Source organism: Citrus clementina, unplaced genomic scaffold, assembly GCF_000493195.1.
Source record: "Citrus clementina cultivar Clemenules unplaced genomic scaffold, Citrus_clementina_v1.0 scaffold_2, whole genome shotgun sequence".
NCBI classification, from domain to species: Eukaryota; Viridiplantae; Streptophyta; class Magnoliopsida; order Sapindales; family Rutaceae; genus Citrus; species Citrus x clementina.
The window spans coordinates 14,421,458-14,442,696 of record NW_006262688.1 but is presented as its reverse complement, the minus strand read 5'-3'; the positions used below and the strand labels follow the sequence as shown (position 1 = coordinate 14,442,696).

The following is a 21,239-nucleotide window of genomic DNA, read 5'->3' as shown; positions in this document are numbered from 1 at the left end:
CTATCTATCTGAATCATGATTCACGAACGACTTCTCAGGACTTCGTAATATAACAGCTTGCTTATACAAAATCTAATCAGATGGGATCTTGCGCATGGCTTCATTATTGTTGGGGTGAAAGAGTACATTCAGTCATTCTTATGCTGGCTAGCTTCTCTAAAGCTTTAGCCTTGGTTGTTATTTAAATGAATTCATTTACTTCCCAAAGAAGTAAACACTTATTAGATAATAAAAAGCAAGTCCATAATTCCAATTTTAGCCGCAAAATATCCTATTTTTTCTAAGGTAATGGAAAGGTGAAGCATCTCAGAAATGCAGCGACAATAAAACTTCTTTGACCCTTCATTTCCTTTTGCCTGAAGTCGGCTTGTTCCGCACGCCAAGGGAAGCCTTCTTGACATTGACAATTTTTTTTTTTATTTCTTTCGGCTTGGAGCCATGTGGTGGTAAAAGGACATGTAACTGTGCGCTGATAACTTGTCTTGGAAGAACATCAAACGCTCATGGTCTAGAATATTGTGTTTGTGAGTTGTGACAAATAAATAAAAGAATATTTGTAAAAAGAAACACCTTGGAGGGAGTGGAAAACTTTCCGTGGAAAATGACACTTTTTCTTTAAAAGTTTTCTTTAGCAACCACAACACATATGCCTCTCTTTTTCCTCACTCTTGTCAAAATTCCTTATTCTTCTATTCGTCAACTTAGGGCAGCATTTGTTTAATAGGTCTTTAAACAAACGTTTTGAATAATTTTTTTTTCAATATCTGAATATAAATAGCATCTCGATTGTTTTTATAAATAAAAAAATATTAAATATAGTTATTTGATATTCATATCTTTATAAATTAAAACAAAAAAGGATATTAAGTTTTATAATTTAAGAATAAACATATATTTAATATAGATATTTTTAAGATATAATATTTATTCTTAAGATATTTTTAATTTCCACACGAATATGAAAAAAAAATTATTTAATAGAAAATATTTTCCGCACAACAGCTAAAATCACATCCCTAATAATTACTTTGATTGTCAATATATGGTAATTGCACAAAGTACCTATTCGAAGCATTACATAGTTGATAGTACTTGATCATGGTTAATTAAAGGCATTAAGCTGCAACAAACTAATCAGTAATCAATGCAGAAAATCCACCAAACCGCTATCAATTAGTTGCACCCGCCCAAGCAGTTGCGACATTACATTTTGTTAATTAATTTGTTTATTTTGCATGCACCCAAATTTGTTGGCCTCAACACTTACATCATGACATAAATTTATCTACGATTAAATTTATGAGATACATTTTAGCGGGACATTTATTCTAAGATGCATAATTAAATATTTAACAATACCATGCTATCTATACTTTCAAATAAGTTTAAAATTAAGAAAAATATTCACCGTCTACCTTTTTTTTTTAATTTTTAAAAAATACACAATTTCTTTTTCTTTTTTTTTTTTTACTGGAATCCACCTAAAGTTACATTTTATTTCACTTTTCCACTTCCGTTTGGAATCTGTTAAGAAAATTAACAGAAACTTAAAAAAAAGATCATTTTACCCCCAAAATGAAAATTACAATTTCACCTTAAAAATATAAAAAATAATCAGATTTAATGATGAATATCATTATTGGTATGTTAATGAAGTACAAAAAATATCTTAATTACTAGAGATTATAACTCAATAAATAATAAAACTCTATTTATCTTAAATTCAATTGATGATTTGCGAGATTTGGCTATTTTTAATACTATTGTTATAACATTCTAATTACAGACATATTTAAAAAAAAAAAACCTGCATTTGATGGTTGTGGAATTAATTTCTTTATTGACCGATGGGAAAAATATTTAGATTTAATCTGATTATTTTTGGTAATTTTTAGGGTAAAATTATTATTTTCGGTTTGGGGGGTAAAATGGTTATTTTTTAAAGTTTCCGTTAATTTTCTTAACAGATTCCAAACGGAAGTGGAAAAGTGAAACAAAATATAACTTTAGGTGGATTCAAAAAAAAAATTGTGTATTTTTTAAAAAATTAGAAAAAACAGGTGGACGGTGGTATTTTTCCTTAAAATTATTTAGTGTTGTAATGAAGAATAAAATTACATATGACGTTATCATAAATGCACATGTGTATGAGGAGAAATTATAGAATGCACCAATAATAATAGAATGCATAACATATGTAATCAAATTTGATTTAATGACACTTACACAACGATTTTTTGAAATAAATATATACATATCTTAGAATTATTTATTCATTTAAGTAATTTATTATCTCTTTAATCTCTCGTTATATTTCTTAGCACGTAAAATCTTTATCTCTGTAGCAAACTCTGTGCGGATCGCACTGGATTGCAATTTCATTCGAGGGGCAGAAGCAAAATTTTCTTTTTTTTAATAAATAAGTAAGTTTTAAATTCTATCTTAAAAGGACATTCACATTCACATTCACAGTCACAGCACACGCTTTCATTCGTATGTAATTAATTAAACAAAAGAAACTACTTTGAGTTCTGTTCTGTCTCTGCTTCCAAACCCCCTTCAATTTCTTCCCACTCACACAACACAAGCACAATCCTTATAAATATATATTTATGCACGCATTCTCTCAACAAATAAAAAAATAGAAGAATCCCATTATTATTTCCCCAAATCTCTCTTTATTTTTACTAGGTTTTATTTGTTCCAATTAATCTTCGTCTCTCTCAAAAAAAAAAAAAAAAATACACAAAAGCTGCAATCTCCTCTTTTTTCCCAAACCCAGTTCGTGTTTCCTCTTATTTCCCAAACCCAGTTCGTAATTTTTTATTTTTGGGGGGGAACAAGTTTCAGGTATTGTCTTTTAATTTTTTTTTATAAAAAAAAAGAAAATATTTTTGATACGTTTGAGTGTTCTGTGATTTATATATCCGGCTCTAATTAAATTTGCTAGCTATCTTGATATAATGATGAATTGTGGCGATTCAAAGAGTTTTAGCAGTTTAGATAAGGAGTCAGAGTCAGGGAATAGGGATTGTGAGAGAATGGAAAACACTGAATTGAAAAATAGCTACTTTGAAGAAGCCTGTAGTTGTAAAGTTGCTGATGATGATGATAATAATAATGCCATTGAGTTGCCTGTTGATCCTTTTGACATGGGAAAAGAGTCTAGATTTAATTCCATTACAGGTTGCTTTGAGAAGTATTGGAAAGATTTGTGTGTGTTTGATGAGAAGGATTTGGAGGATTTGTGTTTTTTTGAGATGGATGAGTTTGAAATTAGTGATCTTAAGCACTTTTCTGGTTTCAATTTTGTTTGGAACGGCACTATGAGGGTACAGAAAGAAAAGGGTATATTGAAATATGATGAAATATACAGTAGTTTTAGCCAGTATGAGATTAGCAATGGAGATTGTGATGATGGTTTTGCTTCTTCTGGTAATGTAAATAATGGAGTTGTTGGTAATGAAAATAAGGGAGATGATTTGGGTTGCGGTGAAGGAGGCGCTCCTCATGATGCTTTGATTTTTGCTCTTGGTTATCTTGGGGCGAAAGACCTCCTTGCAGTTGAAAGGGTTTGTCGATCTTTCCGTGATGCAGTTAGGAGTGATCCCCTGCTATGGAGAACTATTCAAATTGAGCCGCCTTTGAGCGAGAAGATTACTGATGATAGTCTTGTGAAGTTAACTAGCAGGGCTCAAGGAATTCTTCAATGCTTGAGCCTATCAGAGTGTTCTGGCATCACAAATGGTGGTTTGAGGCGTGTGCTTGAAAGCAATCCAAGGCTGACAAAGGTTAGTATTTACAGCCTCATTAAAGTGTTCTTATTCTACCGTTTTGATTAGATGTGGATGTGTGGTGAATTGTGAATTGTGATGTTCTGGAAAGTCGCGTGGCCGCATTCTGCTTTTAACTCACTTTAACTAAATTTGTTTTTCATATTTGGATGAATTATTCCAGTATAACGACAACCTAGTTAGAAGCCAATGAATTTGTGATGATTAATGGTTTGATGCGAATATCGCTGTAACTTATTGCTTAGCATAGGGTTTTCCTTTTGAACTGGTTTTTTTAACTTTCTGGTTGGTAAAGTTGATTTTTTTTTTATTATTTTATTGTAAGAGCATAGTCTGAAGCTACTTTATCCAAGGATTTGGACTGATGCCCTGCAGTTTTTCTTAGGCAGAATTGTGGTGTCTCTTGATGTCCTTTGACAGTGTAATTCTATTCTATTGTGCACATAACCTGACATGTAAAACTTGCTCTCGGATAAGATTGAAGCTATGATTTGAACTGTTATCAATTAAACTATACCCTCTTTTCTGATGTTGGTGTTTTGCATAGTACAATGTAGTGTTGGTTTCAATACATGTTCGTTCTTCACTTGATTGAAGTTTGAAAGTTGTCAGGATTTATAGATTTTAAATTTTCAAGCCTTTCAGCGGATTTTGGTTTTGTAGTTCCGTACTTCCTGAGTTATATGCTCTGTAGTGTGATGAGCTTACAATTCGGATTTTGTGTGCAGCTTTGCGTGCCTGGCTGTTCTAGACTCACCGTTGAGGGAATTTTGGGCAGTTTGAGAGCCTTCAATTCTGTTGGCTTCCCAGGAATAAAGTGTTTGAGAATTGGTGGCCTTTTCGATGTAACAAGAAAGCAATTTGAAGAGTTGAAGTCCTTGCTTGGTGCAGATGACAATATGCAGCAGAAAACCTGTGTACCACAGTATTTTTGTTGGGGACAGTTCTATCTTCCATGTGATGATGATCGTGCAATTGACATTGATGCATGCCCTAAATGCCAAAAGCTGGGACTAGTTTATGATTGCCCAGCAGAGAGTTGCCGGGCAAAACCCGATACTGCTCAGTTGTGCCGGTCTTGCAGACTCTGTATACCACGCTGTTTTAAATGTGGGTGTTGTTTTCAGGACTGTGATTTTGTGGAGACGTTTTCTCTGGATTTTTTTTGCTTGGATTGTTTCAAGGAGCTCCTAATTTGTGAAGAGAAGATGGAACTAATGGGTGCTTCATCATCTAAATGCACCTTTCTTTGTCAAGGCACAAGGTATGAGATTTGTCTGTGTGGCTAGTAGCCGTGATATGCATGATTTGCCTTCGGGATAATATGTGCAAATAGTAAATACAACCATTGATCTAGTGTAAAGATGTCAAGCAGGGAAACTCATTACTGCTGCAGTGCTGCTGTCACTGTTTTGTCTGGTCGATACATTACTTTGGGTCTAAAAGATCAAAAAAGGGAGAAAAAAAAAGAGAGAGAGAGAGGGGAAAAAGTACAAGGATTGAAGAAAAGGGATATGTACAAGTATAGATTGATGAGACTATTATGAGAGGATGTTTTGCATTGAACGAACAGAGGACAGTCTGCTGTTCATAATTCAGGTTGCTTGGAAGTTGGATGCCGAATAACAATTGCTGCTAAGTGGCGGGAAGCAGGAGTATCGATGCTATGTTGTTATGCTATGTAATGATGCAACTGGAAGTATATGTTATTTTTTCAGGATTGTACTTTTTAGTCACATTTTTTAATGTTGTTATTATTATATTTGGTGGTGGTGGGAGTTGGAGTGACTAATTTCTTAACTTTATAATGATTAATAATGTGTTCCTTGTTATTATTATTATTGTTATTTTCTTATATGATCTCCTTTATAAGGCAGCCTTCACGTTTAGTTTCTTCTGAAGTTATGATTTTTTCATATGTAAAATGCATATGCGAATGTCATTACTTAAATGTCTCATGAGCTTCTTGACTCATGATTGGTGGCTGTGAAAATGAAAAAAAAAAGAAAAAAAAGAAAGAGGATTTCATATGCTAGAAATGCAATTGTAAGTTTAGAATAATTTTCTGTTTTTACCATATCTATTGTAGAGCCTCCTTCATTGTGATTGGACCAATTGGGCAATATCCTTTCACAATATACGGTAAATTTATTAAAAATGGCTTTAATCGGTTAAGGTTTTGTCTCTCTAAACGCAGAAGTCCTTGTTTAGGCCACCACACTCACTATGGAAGTGAAGCTCTGAGGGGCATATATTAACCCCGTGCGTCCCATTCCATAGCATGCCGGTAAGCATTATTTTGTCCATTTTAGTCCAAAATCAGATAATACAGCTTCAAAATTATTCGGTCAAGTGGCTCATTAATATCAAATTAAAAGTTGAGGTAATTAAGTGATATTATTCGAAAATTTAGTGGCTACTTGTAATCGCGACAAAGAAGAAGTGATTGAGAGATAATTTCTTGTAAATTAAATAAATGAAGAGATGACTGAAATTGGAAAAATTAAATCGTTTTCTTTTTAAAACTTAAAAGTCTAAATTAAATTTTATTTGCTTATCACTTAGATGCCTCAGGCACAAAAAAATTCGTTAGATGATGATATTTCCACTCCTCAAATTGTGCAAACATACACTATTTTAGGAAATTAATTACAAAAAATTCACATTATTTTTTTGAATAATTTCAAATTAAGAATAAGTTTGAATATTTAACTAATTAAATCCTCATTAATATGATCATTAAACTAAACAAAAAATATTTGTGGTATGATATCTTAAATTTATTAGATATGAAATTTATGCTATTTATTATATTAAATTTAGTAGTTGTGAGAAGGATCTCAATACTTAATTTTCAAAATTTTTCCCCATTTAAAATTTTATAAAATTTTAAAAAAGAATGTGACTTTTAGTAAATATATATATTTTAAATAGGGGTGAAAATATCCCTACCTGAATAAATTTTGATTACATTTAGAAAAAAAATTACAGGATTAAAAAAGAAAAACATAGAAAATAAAGAAGACGTTTGCCATTAATTTTAATTGTAAATTCATAATTGACCGGTAATTTGTGGACCACAACCCAGACCCAGATATCTTATTTTAATCATAATTTTTTAATTATTTTTAATATAATTAGAAACATTTAAAAAAAAAAAGACGAGTCCCCTAGTTTCACATCACAAGACAGAGATCACACCCGCGCCCGCCAAAAACCATAGCCAAGCATTTCCTTTCGCGGCTCTATTCATCATCATCATCATCATCCGTCGTTTGTCGAGCTGTGATACCGTTGGAAATGCCATCTTCATCATCATCAGAGACTTGTGGAGAAAGCAGCACCGATACGGCGAAGGTGACCGCAGCTATGACTCTGTGTTCATTATCATCAGCCGCTGTCACGACCAGTAACCAGCTCTGATACGGTTAGAAGTAACTAGCTCGCCTTCACCGGTTGTTGCTTTGCAGACGCTGACCCTAGAAGTTCGTGAATACTGAAGCCGTGAATCATGAGTTTCGGCTTTGTTATACATATGTAATTAATGCATCGTTATGTTATTCAAGCTTTGAAATATTTTTGTTGCTGATATAGCATCTCCAAAATGGTCTTTAAATTTTATTTTTTTAATTTTAATTTATTTACTGATGTGATAAATAAGTGTATAAAAAAATATAATCTCCTCCAAAAGATTCACTAAATAAGAATAAATTAATATTATTTTAATCAAATCTTTTTCACTTTTAAATTGAATTGTTATTATATTTTTTAAAAGAAATATAAATAATAATTATTACAGTCTTATCTTTTCAATAAATAATAATAAAATATTAATAAAAAAGGGAGAAACTCACTCAGTAATATTGAAGAGTGAGAAACAAATCTTATTTGAAAAATCTAAATTAACGTATCTTTTGGAGTATTTAATATTGATATGGCTCTTCAAATAAGAAGTAGAATCTTATTTGAAGAGTTGTTTAGAGATGCTCTGAATAGATTCGAAATGCTGTCTTCAAAATGTGTAGAGTTGTTACCATTAAAAATAATATTTAAAACGAATCCACATTTTATCGCTTAGAAACATTGAAATTTAGAATCCATCTGTTTTTATTTTGATTTTTTTAGATTTCTTTAAACTTGATTTACTTATCCGGGTCAAAACCCGGAATTCGGAAACCGTATCCGGGTTAACCCGCACCGGCTCCAGGTGCAAAAAGATTCATATCCGGATCCGGTACGGAGAAGGCTGAACTTGAACCGAACTCCAATCCCGACCCAAACCCTGGTCGAAATTTTGATATATCCCTATTTATTTTGGGATTGGCAAAACCAGTGGCTTAAAATTATGGACAAAAGACTTTCACTTTGTAAAACCCATACACATTAGGCCTAGCGGGCTTTAAGCCCAGCCAATGGCTTAAAATTATGGACAAAAGACTTTCACTTTGTAAAACCCATACACATTAGGCCTAGTCAAGGGCCTTGCTTTATAACATAATGCATATATATATAACAAAATGAATTATAATTAACAAAAAAACCAAACCAAATTGGCAAATTCCCAAAACCTAAAAATCCCTAAATTTATCTCCGCTTCCCCAGCTGCTCCATCAGCTTCTCACTTCACTCTCCTCCGGCAGCCAACAGCCGACGTTTATTGCCCCACCCTAACACCGAATTAAGGAGCCACCACCTTCAGCAGCGATCCACCGTTCACGCGCGACGCAGCAGAGCCAGCAACCCAGCAGTAGTGCAGCACCAAACGGGCGACGCAACAGTGACCCACACCCACCAGCACCACCGTGCGACGTAGCTGCAGCCAATCGAACACGCGCGACGCAGCAGCAGCTATCTCAGCTCCAACGCGACCTGAACCCAGCAGCACCAGCAGCGCACGCGAACCAACAGCAAACCATCACCAACTCCATCCCAAGTAAGCTTTGATTTTCTTTAATTATTGTAGAAATTCTGAGATTACTGAAGCCATTGTTGATGACTTGATGTTGTAATGGAGAGTAGTTTTGTGTAAGAATCGAGAGACAGAGAGAGAGAGAGTGAAGAAGAAGAAGAAGAAGAAGAAGAAGAATGTTTCATTGTTTCCGTAGAAAGTGGATAATGAAGAAGAAGCATTGTGTATCAGTTTCAACTACAAATTCTTTTAAAAATTATTAAAGGATATTTATCATTTAGCTAGTTTATGGTGTTTTATCACTTGTAATTTGCAGATTTTTATTTGGTAGGCACTTTCTCTGTTTGTCATTAAAATTAAGCAAATTTTTTTACTTATATATACATTATTATTATTATTTAATGAGATTTGGTGGATTCTCACCTAATAAAAAAGAAATAAATATAAAAATTTATTAAAAATATTAAAAGTCCAAGCCCGCAATTTGACAACCCTAATTAATTTGCCGACTTCAAGACAAGTACAAAAAGGAACTAAACCCAATTCGAAAACTCAAACAGTAATCCAGTCTGCTGGTTAGTTTTCTAAGACCTCCCTCTGTTTCTCTATGCTCAAATCACATGCTTAATGCTTTTATTTTTATTTTTATCTTTTAATTCTGTTTCTTTAAAAACTCACATAATTATTGGCTAGTCGCTTGGCACATATATCAATTATTATGTTAAAAGTTGAACTTCTTATGATTGATACTCAGCTTTAGATTTTTAAGCATAGCTTGAAGACGAAGGGGGGCCTTGTTTTAGTTAAGTAGCTGTTTTCTAAAAGTTAGGGTATTGAATTTTAAGGTGTTTGATGAACTGGGTGGGTGGGTGGGGGGGGGGGGGGTATTTTTTTTTTGTATTTGGAAACAAAATAAAGGTGCCCATGTTGTTTTTCTGAATTTTTTAGTTTCTTTTTACTAATTATTTAGGTTTAGCATATTTCATGCATGGAATGATTTACTTTAATAGTCAAGAGCAGGGGATATAAAAAAAAACAGATATGTGGTTTTTGTGTTATTCTGCAGTCTTGTCTCATTTTGATCTTGTTTATTTTTCTCTGTTTATAGCTCTCCTCCTTTGCTTTCATTCACATACTAAGAAGCAGAAGAACTACTATTATAAGAGAAGCCACCAATGGAGAATGGAGAAATTCCAGAAAATGCTAATGAACGTGAGTTTCGGAGTTGATTGATTGCTCTGTTACAGTTGTTTGAAGTTCCTGAAATTCCTTTGTTTTTTTGTTCAGTTTTCTTATTTTGTTTGTTTTTGTTTTGTTATTTCTTAGATTGCCCTGGTCCTCAATCAGAGTCTGCAGGAAAATCTGATGATTGCCAAGGATGCCCTAATCAAGAAGCTTGTGCTACCGCCCCAAAAGGCCCTGACCCTGGTTTATATTTCTTATCTTTCTTTTTTTCTCTGCAATGTGTACATGTTTTATTTATAGCTAGTCAGGAATTTTGATTATTTATGGTTATTTTGGATAGTAAGGTTTTGCAAATTTATATAGCCATATTATGTTTTATCTCATTTAAACTGAGTTTCATTTTTGGATGAATCTAGTGTAATGATAGCCTAGTTCAAAATCAATCAATTGGTGATAAATTGTGTGAATATCATGGCACAAGGTGGTTCTTATTAAAGGATTTCTTGTTCGAGCTCAACTTTTAACCTCTGGTTATTTCTTATTTTTTGTAAGAGCATAGTTAGAAACTAAAAGGGTTAGGACTGAATCTGCTGATCGTGTGCCATTTTTTCTCAAGTAATATCGTGGAGTCACTTCATGTCCTTCGATGGAGTGTTTTGTTATATTTTGCATAGCATTGTCGTGTACACACCATTCTTATAATATCGTGCTGATGAATAAGATGGAACCTATTATCAGACATGATGAGATTCCTGGGCAATTGGTGGATTTAATTTCAATATAATATTGAAGGGGCATATAATTCAGATGTTATGAAAATTTTCATTTTTTTTGTTTGTTCCTCTTTTATGATTGTATTATGTAAAATTATTGTTGAGCATAGCTTGATGATGATGCTTGCGCTTGTTGCAATTTAAGGCTATGGGCAATCCAGAAATATTAGGACTGTTTGCTTTGTGATTTACTAGTCTGAATGAGACGATTCTTTAATCATTTATTTTAAAAAATTGTCTATTATTTTAGAAGTCTTATCTCTTGTAGTGTTTATCTAATTTGTTAGTCTTGTATAAATAATTCTGCTTCATCTATGCTTTTATCTATATTCTTCTATATTTTGTTACAAGAAGATCCTCTCACTAGTCTTCTTTAAAAGAAAAATTGGGATGAATGCAATGGCTCTTGCTTAAATCTTAATTTTCGATTTGTATTCATGTGTCTGTGAGAAGTTTCGCCTCGTACATGTTTGTTTAAAACTCGATACTTGTGTCTCTAAATGATAATGGATTACTTGATTTCTAATGTGAACATGAGAGTTACTTGATCATATGGATTTATATTGGAAGCTTCAACATCAGGTTTTTTTTTTTTTTTTTTTTTTGAAGAGCAACATCAGGTTAAAAGGCATGTGAATAAAAACTTGTGAAGAGTCTATGTTTTCTGAAATTAGGATAGGCAGACAAATTTGGAATAATTCAAAGGTTAGTTCTAATAAAATTAGGACTTGTTTTCTTTCTGCCTTCCAATATGGTAAAATGGCAAATGTAATCTGTTATGATAGAGGCTTCAAGTGTGTGACAATTTATCTGTATAAGTCTCTGCTCAATGTGTTGCCATTAGATAATTCACAGTTGATTGGGCTTGAAACATGTCATAGGTTCTTACTGTGGTTTAGAGAAGGTTCTTCAGTCTTTTCTAAACCTTGTATTTGATTTTGTCGGATGCCATAAATTAAGATATTCCTTGATCTCTGTTTTCTGATACTTGGTTATTATTTCATTATCTGAAATTTTCACACTTTGTTGCTGATTGTTGTGAAACAAAAGAAAAACAGATTAAAGACCTTTTTTTTTTGAGCTTTTCCGAACAATGTGCACTTTTTAGTTTCTACACTTTTTGCATAACTGTGGTACTTATTTAGGCTAAGTTTCATTGCTGAACAAAGTAATTAGTTATTATCCTGAGTCAGAAGGAATATAGTACATGTCGTGGTAAAAGCAGGATTATATTTTACTTTTTTCTCGTACTATATGATTTCCTCCTTGTAAGGATTTTTGAAGATGAATTTGCAGTTAAAACCTTTATTTGTATAATCCTGTTTGATTGAGCTCAACTGTTCTATCATATTTAATAGAGATCTTGTGGATATTGTTGCCATGAAATGTTAGCTGTGATAGGAAATGTCCAGAACTTGAACACAATCACGTTCCTTTTGCCATTGCTGTTCTTCGATGCTCAATTGAAAGCTGAACTAAGTCTCATATGTACTTAATCAGCGTTTTGTTATGCCTTATATATATGCGTAACATTTGTTCATGCATGTTATGAATTGACCATTTTATGTGTTTCAACGATCCCTTGTTTCTTTCAGTAATTTATATATGTTTTCTGCAGACTTGGTTGCTATTGCTGAACGAATGGCTACTGTTAAGCATAAGATACTGGTTTTATCGGGTAAGGGTGGAGTTGGAAAAAGCACATTCTCTGCCCAGCTCTCATATGCACTAGCGGCTATGGATTTCCAAGTAGGTCTCCTGGACATTGACATTTGTGGCCCCAGCATCCCAAAGATGCTTGGGCTAGAGGGTCAAGACATTCACCAAAGCAACCTTGGGTGGTCTCCTGTCTATGTTGAATCCAACCTTGGGGTAATGTCCATTGGCTTCATGCTCCCCAACCCAGATGAAGCTGTCATATGGAGGGGACCTCGCAAGAACGGGCTAATCAAACAATTCCTAAAGGATGTTTATTGGGGAGATATCGATTTTCTGGTGGTTGATGCACCACCAGGGACCTCAGATGAACACATCTCCATTGTCCAATTCCTCCAGGCTACCGGAATAGATGGTGCTATAATTGTTACTACTCCGCAACAAGTTTCTCTGATTGATGTTAGGAAAGAAGTAAATTTTTGCAAGAAAGTTGGAGTCCCGGTTCTTGGTGTCGTTGAGAACATGAGTGGCTTGTGTCAGTCATTAGTGGATTTCAGATTCATTAGGGGAACTGGGACTGGTGAGCAGATTGATGTCACAGAGAAAGTCTTAGAATGCATGCGAGAAAAAGCACCAGAACTGCTAGATCTGTTTGCCATCAGTGAAGTATTTGATTCAAGCGGTGGTGGTGCAGCAAAAATGTGCACGGAGATGGATGTACCCTTCCTTGGAAAGGTACCATTGGATCCACAGCTCTGCAAGGCAGCTGAAGAAGGAAGATCTTGTTTTGTTGATCAGAAATGTTGGGTAAGCGCCCCTGCGTTGAAGAGTATCGTCAAGAATTTACTGGCAGCAAATCAGTGGACTGAAGAAACTGCCATGAACGAATAGCTTATGGTGCATTGCTGATCATCTTCTTCTCATCATCTCGGTGGGTCGAATTTTTGTTTACCTTCATTTCATTTTCGTTTAATCTTAAATTAACTATAGTCTCACTTGATTTACTCAGATCTCCCAATGTTTTTAAATAGCTTCATTACAACTCTGTTACTTTGGCAGCACTTCCATGTGTGCCTTGTTACTATCCACATCGTTGAATTCAATAATGTTATAATATCAATAATATTTTTATTATAAGTTTGATGATGAATGTTTATAAATATGACATTCAACATTCTATCGATCTTGTAGGAGGATGAAATAACAGTTCCCTCTAATAATACTAACCATTGATGAGTTGATGGATCATGGTCAAGCAAATCATCGGTGTGTACGGAGATGTTACATAATTTCTTAAAAAAATTTAATTTGAGGATGCTTTGTCTTACCAGCATGGACATTACGTATTGCTAAAAATTGATCCTCATGATTTGAGTCTCAAATTTTCATTCATTCGGGTGATCGGAATTTTGTAACCCCATGACAGAGCGACCATGATATCAAAACATTCGAAGGATAATGTAAATGACTTTTTTTTTTAATCAATAAATAACTAATATGGTTAAATTAACTATCTCCGTAGGCATTTATTAGCTCAGATAACATCCTTTCGTGAAAAAAAAAAAAAATCTTTGAATTCATACCGTCGTCCTCTTGATGAAGCCTCCTCTCCTTTTAGTAGGCTTGACAAAATCTGGGTCCGGTCCGGGTTTTGGTGTTGCCCGAGACCGGACCGGATGAGAGAAATGCAAGACCGGACCTGGGTTAAAATCCGATATTTTCGGGTGCGGTCCGGGCTTGAGCCCGGCACCTTCCAGGTTCGGGTTTTGATCCGGGCTTTCTAAATCCGCATGTGATAACTTCAATTTTTTCTTTTATTTCTCTAACAATGTAAATTTTAAAAAAGAAAATAATCAAATAAACTCATTCAATCTCAAACTTTAAAAAAGAAAATAGTCAAATACAAATATATAACACACTAACAATGTAAATTTTGCACAAATGATAAATAAAAATTATTTCAATCTACTTTCTAATACCTAAATTCATCCAATTTCTAACTTAAACTCATTCAATCTATATATAAAATAAATAAATTAAATTCAACAACACAATAATCACACAATAAATTTAAATAACATCCAACATATCATAAATTCATAATTATATATTTATATATAATATATTTATTTTTTTAAAATTTATTAAAAAAACTGGGTCCAGTTCGGGTTTTGGGTTTTTTGTGTTGAACCCGGACCTGGGCCCGGAAATGTCCGGGTTTGAGAATTTTAAACCCAGGTCCAGTTTTTATGTGCATATTGGCCAGGTCCGGTCCGGGCAGGCTTTTTTGACACCCCTACCTTTCAGGTGTCCAACGGTTGCAAGGATAAGAGCGCCCTGTGAGCCTGTGAGGCATATACTTATGGCTTTTATGTAAATATAATTTATTTTATCAACCCTAGATTCCTGTTGTTCATAAGAGATTTTCCCAACATCTAAAATCTCCAAAAAATTTCTGAATTATAAACTAGTTAATTTTCTCATTAATAAAAGTACAGCTCGAATGCTCGATTAACTTTACAAGATACATTAAAGTTTCTTTGGATTCTTTAGAATTTTAGTAGAAACAAATATATGAACTAGTTTTCTTATCAACTTCTTTCCTGAATTATATGTGTAAAATAAAATTTGATATATCTCACATAGATATTGAGCTTACGAAGATGATAAATGTGTCTTTATCAAGACAAAAACATGTTTCTAATAGGTCTATAAAATGTAGTGTTGGAGATCTACCAAGAGTAGTAACACTTTTCATTTGACTGTTTAAGGTCTTGTTTGGGGTTAAAGTTGGATAGTTGTAGCTTTTAAAATACAGTATTAAAGTGTTTGGTAAACACTAACTACTGTACTTTAGAAGTGATGTTCATATAATTTTTTATTTGTATGATGAAAAATCTATTATGTCTTTAATAATCTTATTAGAATTATTATTCAAAAATTATATTTTCTACATATTATTAACTTTTGTTTAATAGTCCCTACTTTTTTTTTAAAATTTTAATTTTCTTATTCCTTTTTCACTCATTTTGTCCACAGAATAATCCGTATCTGCTGCATAAGTTTCTTGTTGCTATGAAAATGGAAATTAAAAACAATCTGTAATCAATCAATAAGACAAAATTTAGTGGAAAGTGGGAGGCAGAGGGACTAAAACAAAAGTGTAACCGTTTTGCATATGATGGATACAAAGTTTTGTTTCACTCCAACTTCTCTTTTGCGAAGCTCATGAACTATCTAAACTTAAATTTTTGGTCACATTAAAACTAAGTGCTAGATCAGTTGTGGTTGAGTTTCGTTCTCCAGTTCCATTTCTTATCAAAGCTATTACTGATATGGTAACTGGATAGGAGCCCAAGCTGAAAAAATTTCAACTTACAATAAAAGCTTTAAAGATGATCTTTTGGAATAAAACAACATACATGTGAGTTTAAGTGTTCTTTGTTTGCTTTAAATTTCAATGTTTCTTAATTATCTAAATTTTGATTAATCTTTCAGTAGGGATTGTGTTATTTTCAATTGCTTTGCTTTAGCAACAAAAGTAAGTAATAGAAGGTCTAAAGAGAAACTACACTGTTCATTCAAGATTTTATACTATAAGGTAGGGATGGCAAAAAAATGGAAAAAAAAAACCAATCCGATTTTGGTCCGATTGACTCAGCCTGAAAATTTCAAACTTTCACCTGAATTTAAGGATCAAGGGCAGGGTTGAGCTTTAAATATTAAGGTCCGATCAAATTTAGGTCAGAGTTTGAACCTTATTTACCTGACCTGACCCTAACACTTAAAAAAAAAAAAAACACAGTCACACTCACACACATATATCACAAACTTATACACATGACATATCCCACACTCTCAAAACACAAAAACAACCCTAACACATCACACAATCTAAAGAAGCCGCTGCAACACTGCTCCAAGCCACCAACACCAATCCCTGAAATAGCTAGGAAGAAGAAACACTGATTTTGACTAAAAATATGATTTTATTGATAGCTTCTTTGATGCCCCTATCACAACAACCTAATGCTCTTTATAAGCAAGCCAAAGAGCCTAACAATGACTAAGCCACAATTGACGAAATGAAGCACTACACACAAATCTAAATAATCAAAAAAGCAATTTAAACACCTTAAAATAGGAAATAAAAACAATCCTAAAATAACCCAAAATAAAATATTTTTCAAAAATAAAATTGTCATTACATTCCCTGCCCCTTGAAAAATGTCTTGACCTCAAGGCTTGAACAAAGGAAACTTCTCCTGTAACTTAAATGCACCCTCCTGAGTCGTATCTTCAAGAAAGGAGTTGAACTAATGAACAAACAATTGCACCAATGGACGATTGTTTCGCTTGACTACTCTCTTGTCGAAATAAAAACAAGTGCTAATTGTAGACGCCCATCTTCCTGCATTGTTGATAGCTCTGTAACATGAAAAATAGGATGAATTTTAAATCTTCAGCCAGTTTTAACTCATGAGCAACCTGTCCAATCATTTTAATTACCTTATAAGGCCCATAAAATCTCGGAGACAAATTTCGATTGCTGTACATTGACAAGCTTAATTGGAGAAATACCATATCTCTCACATCAAATTTCCTCTCAAACTTCTTCTTATTGGATTACAGTTTCATTCGAGCTTGAGCATCCGCCAAATTGGCTTTTAATGGACATATCATAGCATCTTTATCCCTTAAGCTCAAATAAATAGCCGCCATACTAGACTTACCAGGAATATAAATAATATGTGAAGGAGGTGGCCTACACTAAGTAACTTTAAACGATGTCATTTAAGTCGACAAATGATAAGAAGTATTATACCACCATTCAGCCAAAAAAAGCCATTTCACCCACTCCTTCGGCTTATCAACCATCATTCATTGCATATATTGTTCTAAGCATTTATTAACCACCAGTCTAACAGTCGATTTGAGGATGGTATACAGTGCTCATCAACAAGTTCACATTCATCAAGGAAAGTAGATTTGCCAAAAAGTATTAATGAAAACTTTATCTCGATCATTAATCATAGAATTTGGCAAACCATGTAACTTATACACCTTATCTAGAAAGAACTGAGCTATATTAAGAGCAGTATATGGATGACTTAAGGGCATGAAGTGTGCATACTTTGCCTATCCACCACCATGAAAATAACTTGCTTATCACCAGACTTAGCCAATCTTTCTATGAAATCCATTGATCAACCAATCCAATTATGCTTAGGAATTGGTATAGGTTAGAACAAACTAGAAGATAACACATTTTCATGTTTATTTCTTTAGCAAATGTCACAAGCTACTACAAAAGAACAAATATCACTTCGCATCTTCTTTCAATAAAAGATCGTCTGATCTTGGCTAAAGTTTTTCTAATCCCTGAATGCCCACCTTTTGTTCCACCATGAGCCTCAGTTATAATTAACTGCTTTAAATATGAACGTTTTCTTTACCTAAACCCTTTGTTTATACTTGAGTAAATTATTTTCCTAAGTAAATTTTGAATGCAGGCACTATTGGTAACCATTTCTTGAATCAGTTCTTGATTTCTTAATCCTGCTGCCATTCTTGTTTAAGTTGTTTCACCTATACACCTATAGCTAGGGCTAGGCAAATAATTAGGGATGGAAGAAATACCCACGAGAAAGGGGACCCTCGGGGATTTTTCCCATTTGGAGATGGTATGAGAACGGTTTTATACCAAATTTCTTATTCGGAGAAGGGACGAGGACAATTTTTTACCTAACTTTTTATTCGGAGAAGGGACAAGGATGAGTGGAATCCCTATCCTCTTATTAGTGAATAAATAATAAAATTAAAATTGTAAAATATTAAATATTGGTATGGATAGCAAATATCAAAATGTTTATATTATTAAACTTTTGGGCCTACTTAATTAGTTATAATTTTAAATATCTATTCAGAACATCGAAACAGCTGGACAAGATCCTATTGGCCCAAATTTTTTTTAATAATGTTCATTAACTATTTTAAACCTTTATCTAATAAAACAAAAGTTAAAGAAAAAATTGTAAAACCTAATTTCTAATTTTCTACAATAGCTAACAACCGCCTTAACTCTACTTTTATTTAAATTTTTTATTTTAATATAATTAAATTAAAATCAAAGACAAAAAATGTATCAGTTACTTGGGGATCAAGAACCCTCGAGGATCCCCTGTTATTATTAGGGGAGGGGATGGAGATTCCCTCAAGCAATTTTAATGAAGACGGAGAGCGGACGAGAACACATGCAGAATATTGGAGATAGATACGGAGATGTTGGTCCCCTCCCCTACCCTCCCCATTGCCATCCTTACAAATAATCCAATTTGACCTAACTTGACCCGATCTGATCTAAAAAAAAGGATTCAGATCGGATTGGATTGTGCATCCAATTTGATCGGATTTACCTTAGCCAACTTGATCGGATCGGGTTTAAACATCTAATCAGATTGGCTTAAAAGATATTACAAATAAAAAAATGTAACATACACACAATCACACATCGACGCAAATACACAAGCTCACAGCCTCACACTCTTACTCTTTTCTTCTCCAGTCTTCAATTCTTCACACGTTCACAGCCTTACGGCCTCACGACTCATGCTTGTCGCTCACAGTTCACGGCTCACACTCATTGCTCACAATGATGCTCGTTGCTGATAGTTCACAGCTTCACACCTCACGATTTCTCACACACACGTTGCAAAAGCAAAACGGCAGCCGACAACACACTACTAGTCCATCGATGCAGCAACCTACACATCCTGTAGTCATCGACGATCTAATCTGCTGCTTTCCGACCAGATCTGTTGCTTCATGCCTCCACCATCACCAAGTTTCTCCTAGCTCCACTCCAACCTGAAAACCTGAATTTGTCTTTTGAAGTTTTGATGGTATATACTATAATTTGTATATTCAACGACTGTTTTAGGTAGGCTTTTTCAATTTTTTGCTTTTTTTTTTCTTTATGAAATAAAAATATGTGGAGTAATCTATATATAATTCGAATCCGATATGATCTTTACTCAACCTGATTTGTTGTCCCGATCCAATCTGATTCAATTGGATTAATTTTTTTCCAACCTGATCAACCAATTGGGTTAATCTAAATTTGATTTTGCCTAGTCCTACCTAAAGCAAAGGGGATTGCCATCACATTCTCAATAGATTCATGTAGCCTAGATAAGGCGTTAGCTGCTTTATTTTCTCTTCCACTCCTCAAAACAATTTCAAAATCATAACCCATTAACTTGGTAAGCCATTTCTACTGCATAGATATAGATATATGCTGCTCCAATATATATTTCAAGTTGAAATGATTATTGATGACCTTGAAATGCTTTCTTTTTTTTTTTGAAAAGGAATCATAACCTTTATTCATTAGAAGACTGGAACAAATACCAGATATTTTTTGGAAATGGGTTCTCCCATATGACAGACTCCTCACAACCTAGAGCTAATCTAGCTAAAGAGTGTGCAATGGAATTACAATGTCTTGGAGTATATTGGACTTTAACATTACAAAAATCCTTGACTAGCTCTTGAATTTCCAATATCACCCAGAAGACTTCAGATCTATTACTCTTCTTGTTGTTGAGCAGATCCGAAACACCTTGAGAATCAATTTCCACTATTATCGAAGCCATAGAAATAAATCTTGCAACCTGCAGACCCCATTCTATAGCCTCTGCCTCAGCAAAGATTATATCTCCATAAAACTTAGATGGCTTTACTGCAGCAGCAACCACACTCCCATTAAAGTCTCTTAGGACAATTCCCAATCCTGCAACTTGTTTCTCAATCTTTGTGGCTGCATTTACATTAATTTTAATCCATCCTTGTGGGGGTGGTTTCCACCGCTGCTGCTTAACAGTTATCTTGCTCTCCAAGTGTGATGAGCTGGGAATTTTGACTCGTTTATATGAGTCCAACACAGCCTCAGCTTTTGCCATGGAAACCAAAGGGTCCGCCTTCTTTCCTTCGAATAGAAAAAGGTTCCTTGCATGCCAAATTGACCAAAAACAAGCCACCAACAATTCAAAATCTGTTCGATTTAGCATTTCTGTCATACCTTGCAGCACATACGACATACTTTGCTCTGCAAATGTGTAAACCTTATCCACACAAGAGACAATTTTCCATACCTTCCTAGCCATTTTGCAATCCACCAAGGCATGAGAGATGCTTTCCATAGTTTTTTTACACAGTTGACAAGTAGGATCTGGGATCACTTTTTGCTTTAAAGATTCTCAGTTGATGGTAACGAATTCCGGGCAGCTCTCCACATGAAGATTTTAATTTTTTTAGGCAGCAAACAAGTCCAGATAGCCTTCCAAATACTTGGATCCGTAACTGAGCAACTAGGAGAGTCTTGGAATTTTATTTGCTGAGCAATCTGATATCCACTTTTGACAGTATAATTGCCTTGCTTATCATAATGCCACATGATCTGATCTGGCTTTGGTCTTCGCGGGAGAGGAATGCTGGTAATTAATTCTACATCTTCCTTTATAAAATGTTGGAACACTTTAGTCACATTCTAGTTTTGGTTAGAATCAATCAACTCAGATACCACAGCCTCATTTGGGATAGTTGGAGAGGAGATTGGTCTGAACGTTTCTGGTCTTGGGATCCAGTTGCTGTTGTGAACTTGCACTTTGTTCCCTGAACCGATCCTCCATCTGCTACCCTTTTAGATTACAAGTCTCCCCCACATAATACTTTTCCAGATATACGAAGGATTTGACCCCAGTTTTGCCTGCAAGAAGTCAGATTGCCTGAAGTATCTTGCTTGTAAAACTCGGGCTGCTAAAGAATCTGGAAACTGTAAAATCCTCCATCTTTGTTTGGCTACTAGAGCATGATTGAAGCACGAGAACTCCTTGAATCCCATTCCACCTCTGCATTTTGCTT

At 34.1% G+C, this 21,239-nt stretch overlaps 3 protein-coding genes across 3 annotated transcripts; 2 read left to right on the top strand and 1 right to left on the bottom strand.

Annotated features, from left to right (window-relative positions):
• The first annotated feature begins 2,459 nt into the window (after nucleotides 1–2,459).
• Nucleotides 2,460–5,572, top strand: LOC18053587 (F-box protein SKIP14). The gene is made up of 2 exons (XM_006447099.2): nucleotides 2,460–3,791; nucleotides 4,523–5,572. The coding sequence occupies exons 1-2, from the start codon at nucleotides 2,964–2,966 to the stop codon at nucleotides 5,081–5,083; spliced, it is 1,389 nt and encodes a 462-aa protein (XP_006447162.1). The 5' UTR covers nucleotides 2,460–2,963; the 3' UTR covers nucleotides 5,084–5,572.
• Nucleotides 5,573–8,331: 2,759 nt separating this feature from the next.
• LOC18053586 (cytosolic Fe-S cluster assembly factor NBP35) lies at nucleotides 8,332–13,463 on the top strand. Its single transcript, XM_006447098.2, has 4 exons — nucleotides 8,332–8,727; nucleotides 9,812–9,915; nucleotides 10,030–10,131; nucleotides 12,280–13,463. Exons 2-4 carry the CDS (start codon nucleotides 9,879–9,881, stop codon nucleotides 13,206–13,208), a joined length of 1,068 nt encoding a protein of 355 aa, XP_006447161.1. The 5' UTR covers nucleotides 8,332–8,727; nucleotides 9,812–9,878; the 3' UTR covers nucleotides 13,209–13,463.
• A 6,236-nt stretch (nucleotides 13,464–19,699) lies between these two features.
• Nucleotides 19,700–20,482, bottom strand: LOC112100911. The gene has a single exon (XM_024190781.1). It carries the CDS (start codon nucleotides 20,480–20,482, stop codon nucleotides 19,700–19,702), a length of 783 nt encoding a protein of 260 aa, XP_024046549.1.
• Between the last annotated feature and the right edge of the window lie 757 nt (nucleotides 20,483–21,239).

Coding starts and splice junctions, on each gene's coding strand:
- LOC18053586 (XM_006447098.2), top strand. CDS start 9,879: ATGGAGAATGGAGAAATTCCAGAAAATGCTAATGAAC. Junction 9,916..10,029: donor TCCAGAAAATGCTAATGAAC/GTGAGTTTCGGA, acceptor GTTATTTCTTAG/ATTGCCCTGGTCCTCAATCA. Junction 10,132..12,279: donor CCCAAAAGGCCCTGACCCTG/GTTTATATTTCT, acceptor TGTTTTCTGCAG/ACTTGGTTGCTATTGCTGAA.
- LOC18053587 (XM_006447099.2), top strand. CDS start 2,964: ATGATGAATTGTGGCGATTCAAAGAGTTTTAGCAGTTTAGATAAGGAG. Junction 3,792..4,522: donor GCAATCCAAGGCTGACAAAG/GTTAGTATTTAC, acceptor TTTTGTGTGCAG/CTTTGCGTGCCTGGCTGTTC.
- LOC112100911 (XM_024190781.1), bottom strand. CDS start 20,482: ATGGCTAGGAAGGTATGGAAAATTGTCTCTTGTGTGGATAAGGTTTAC.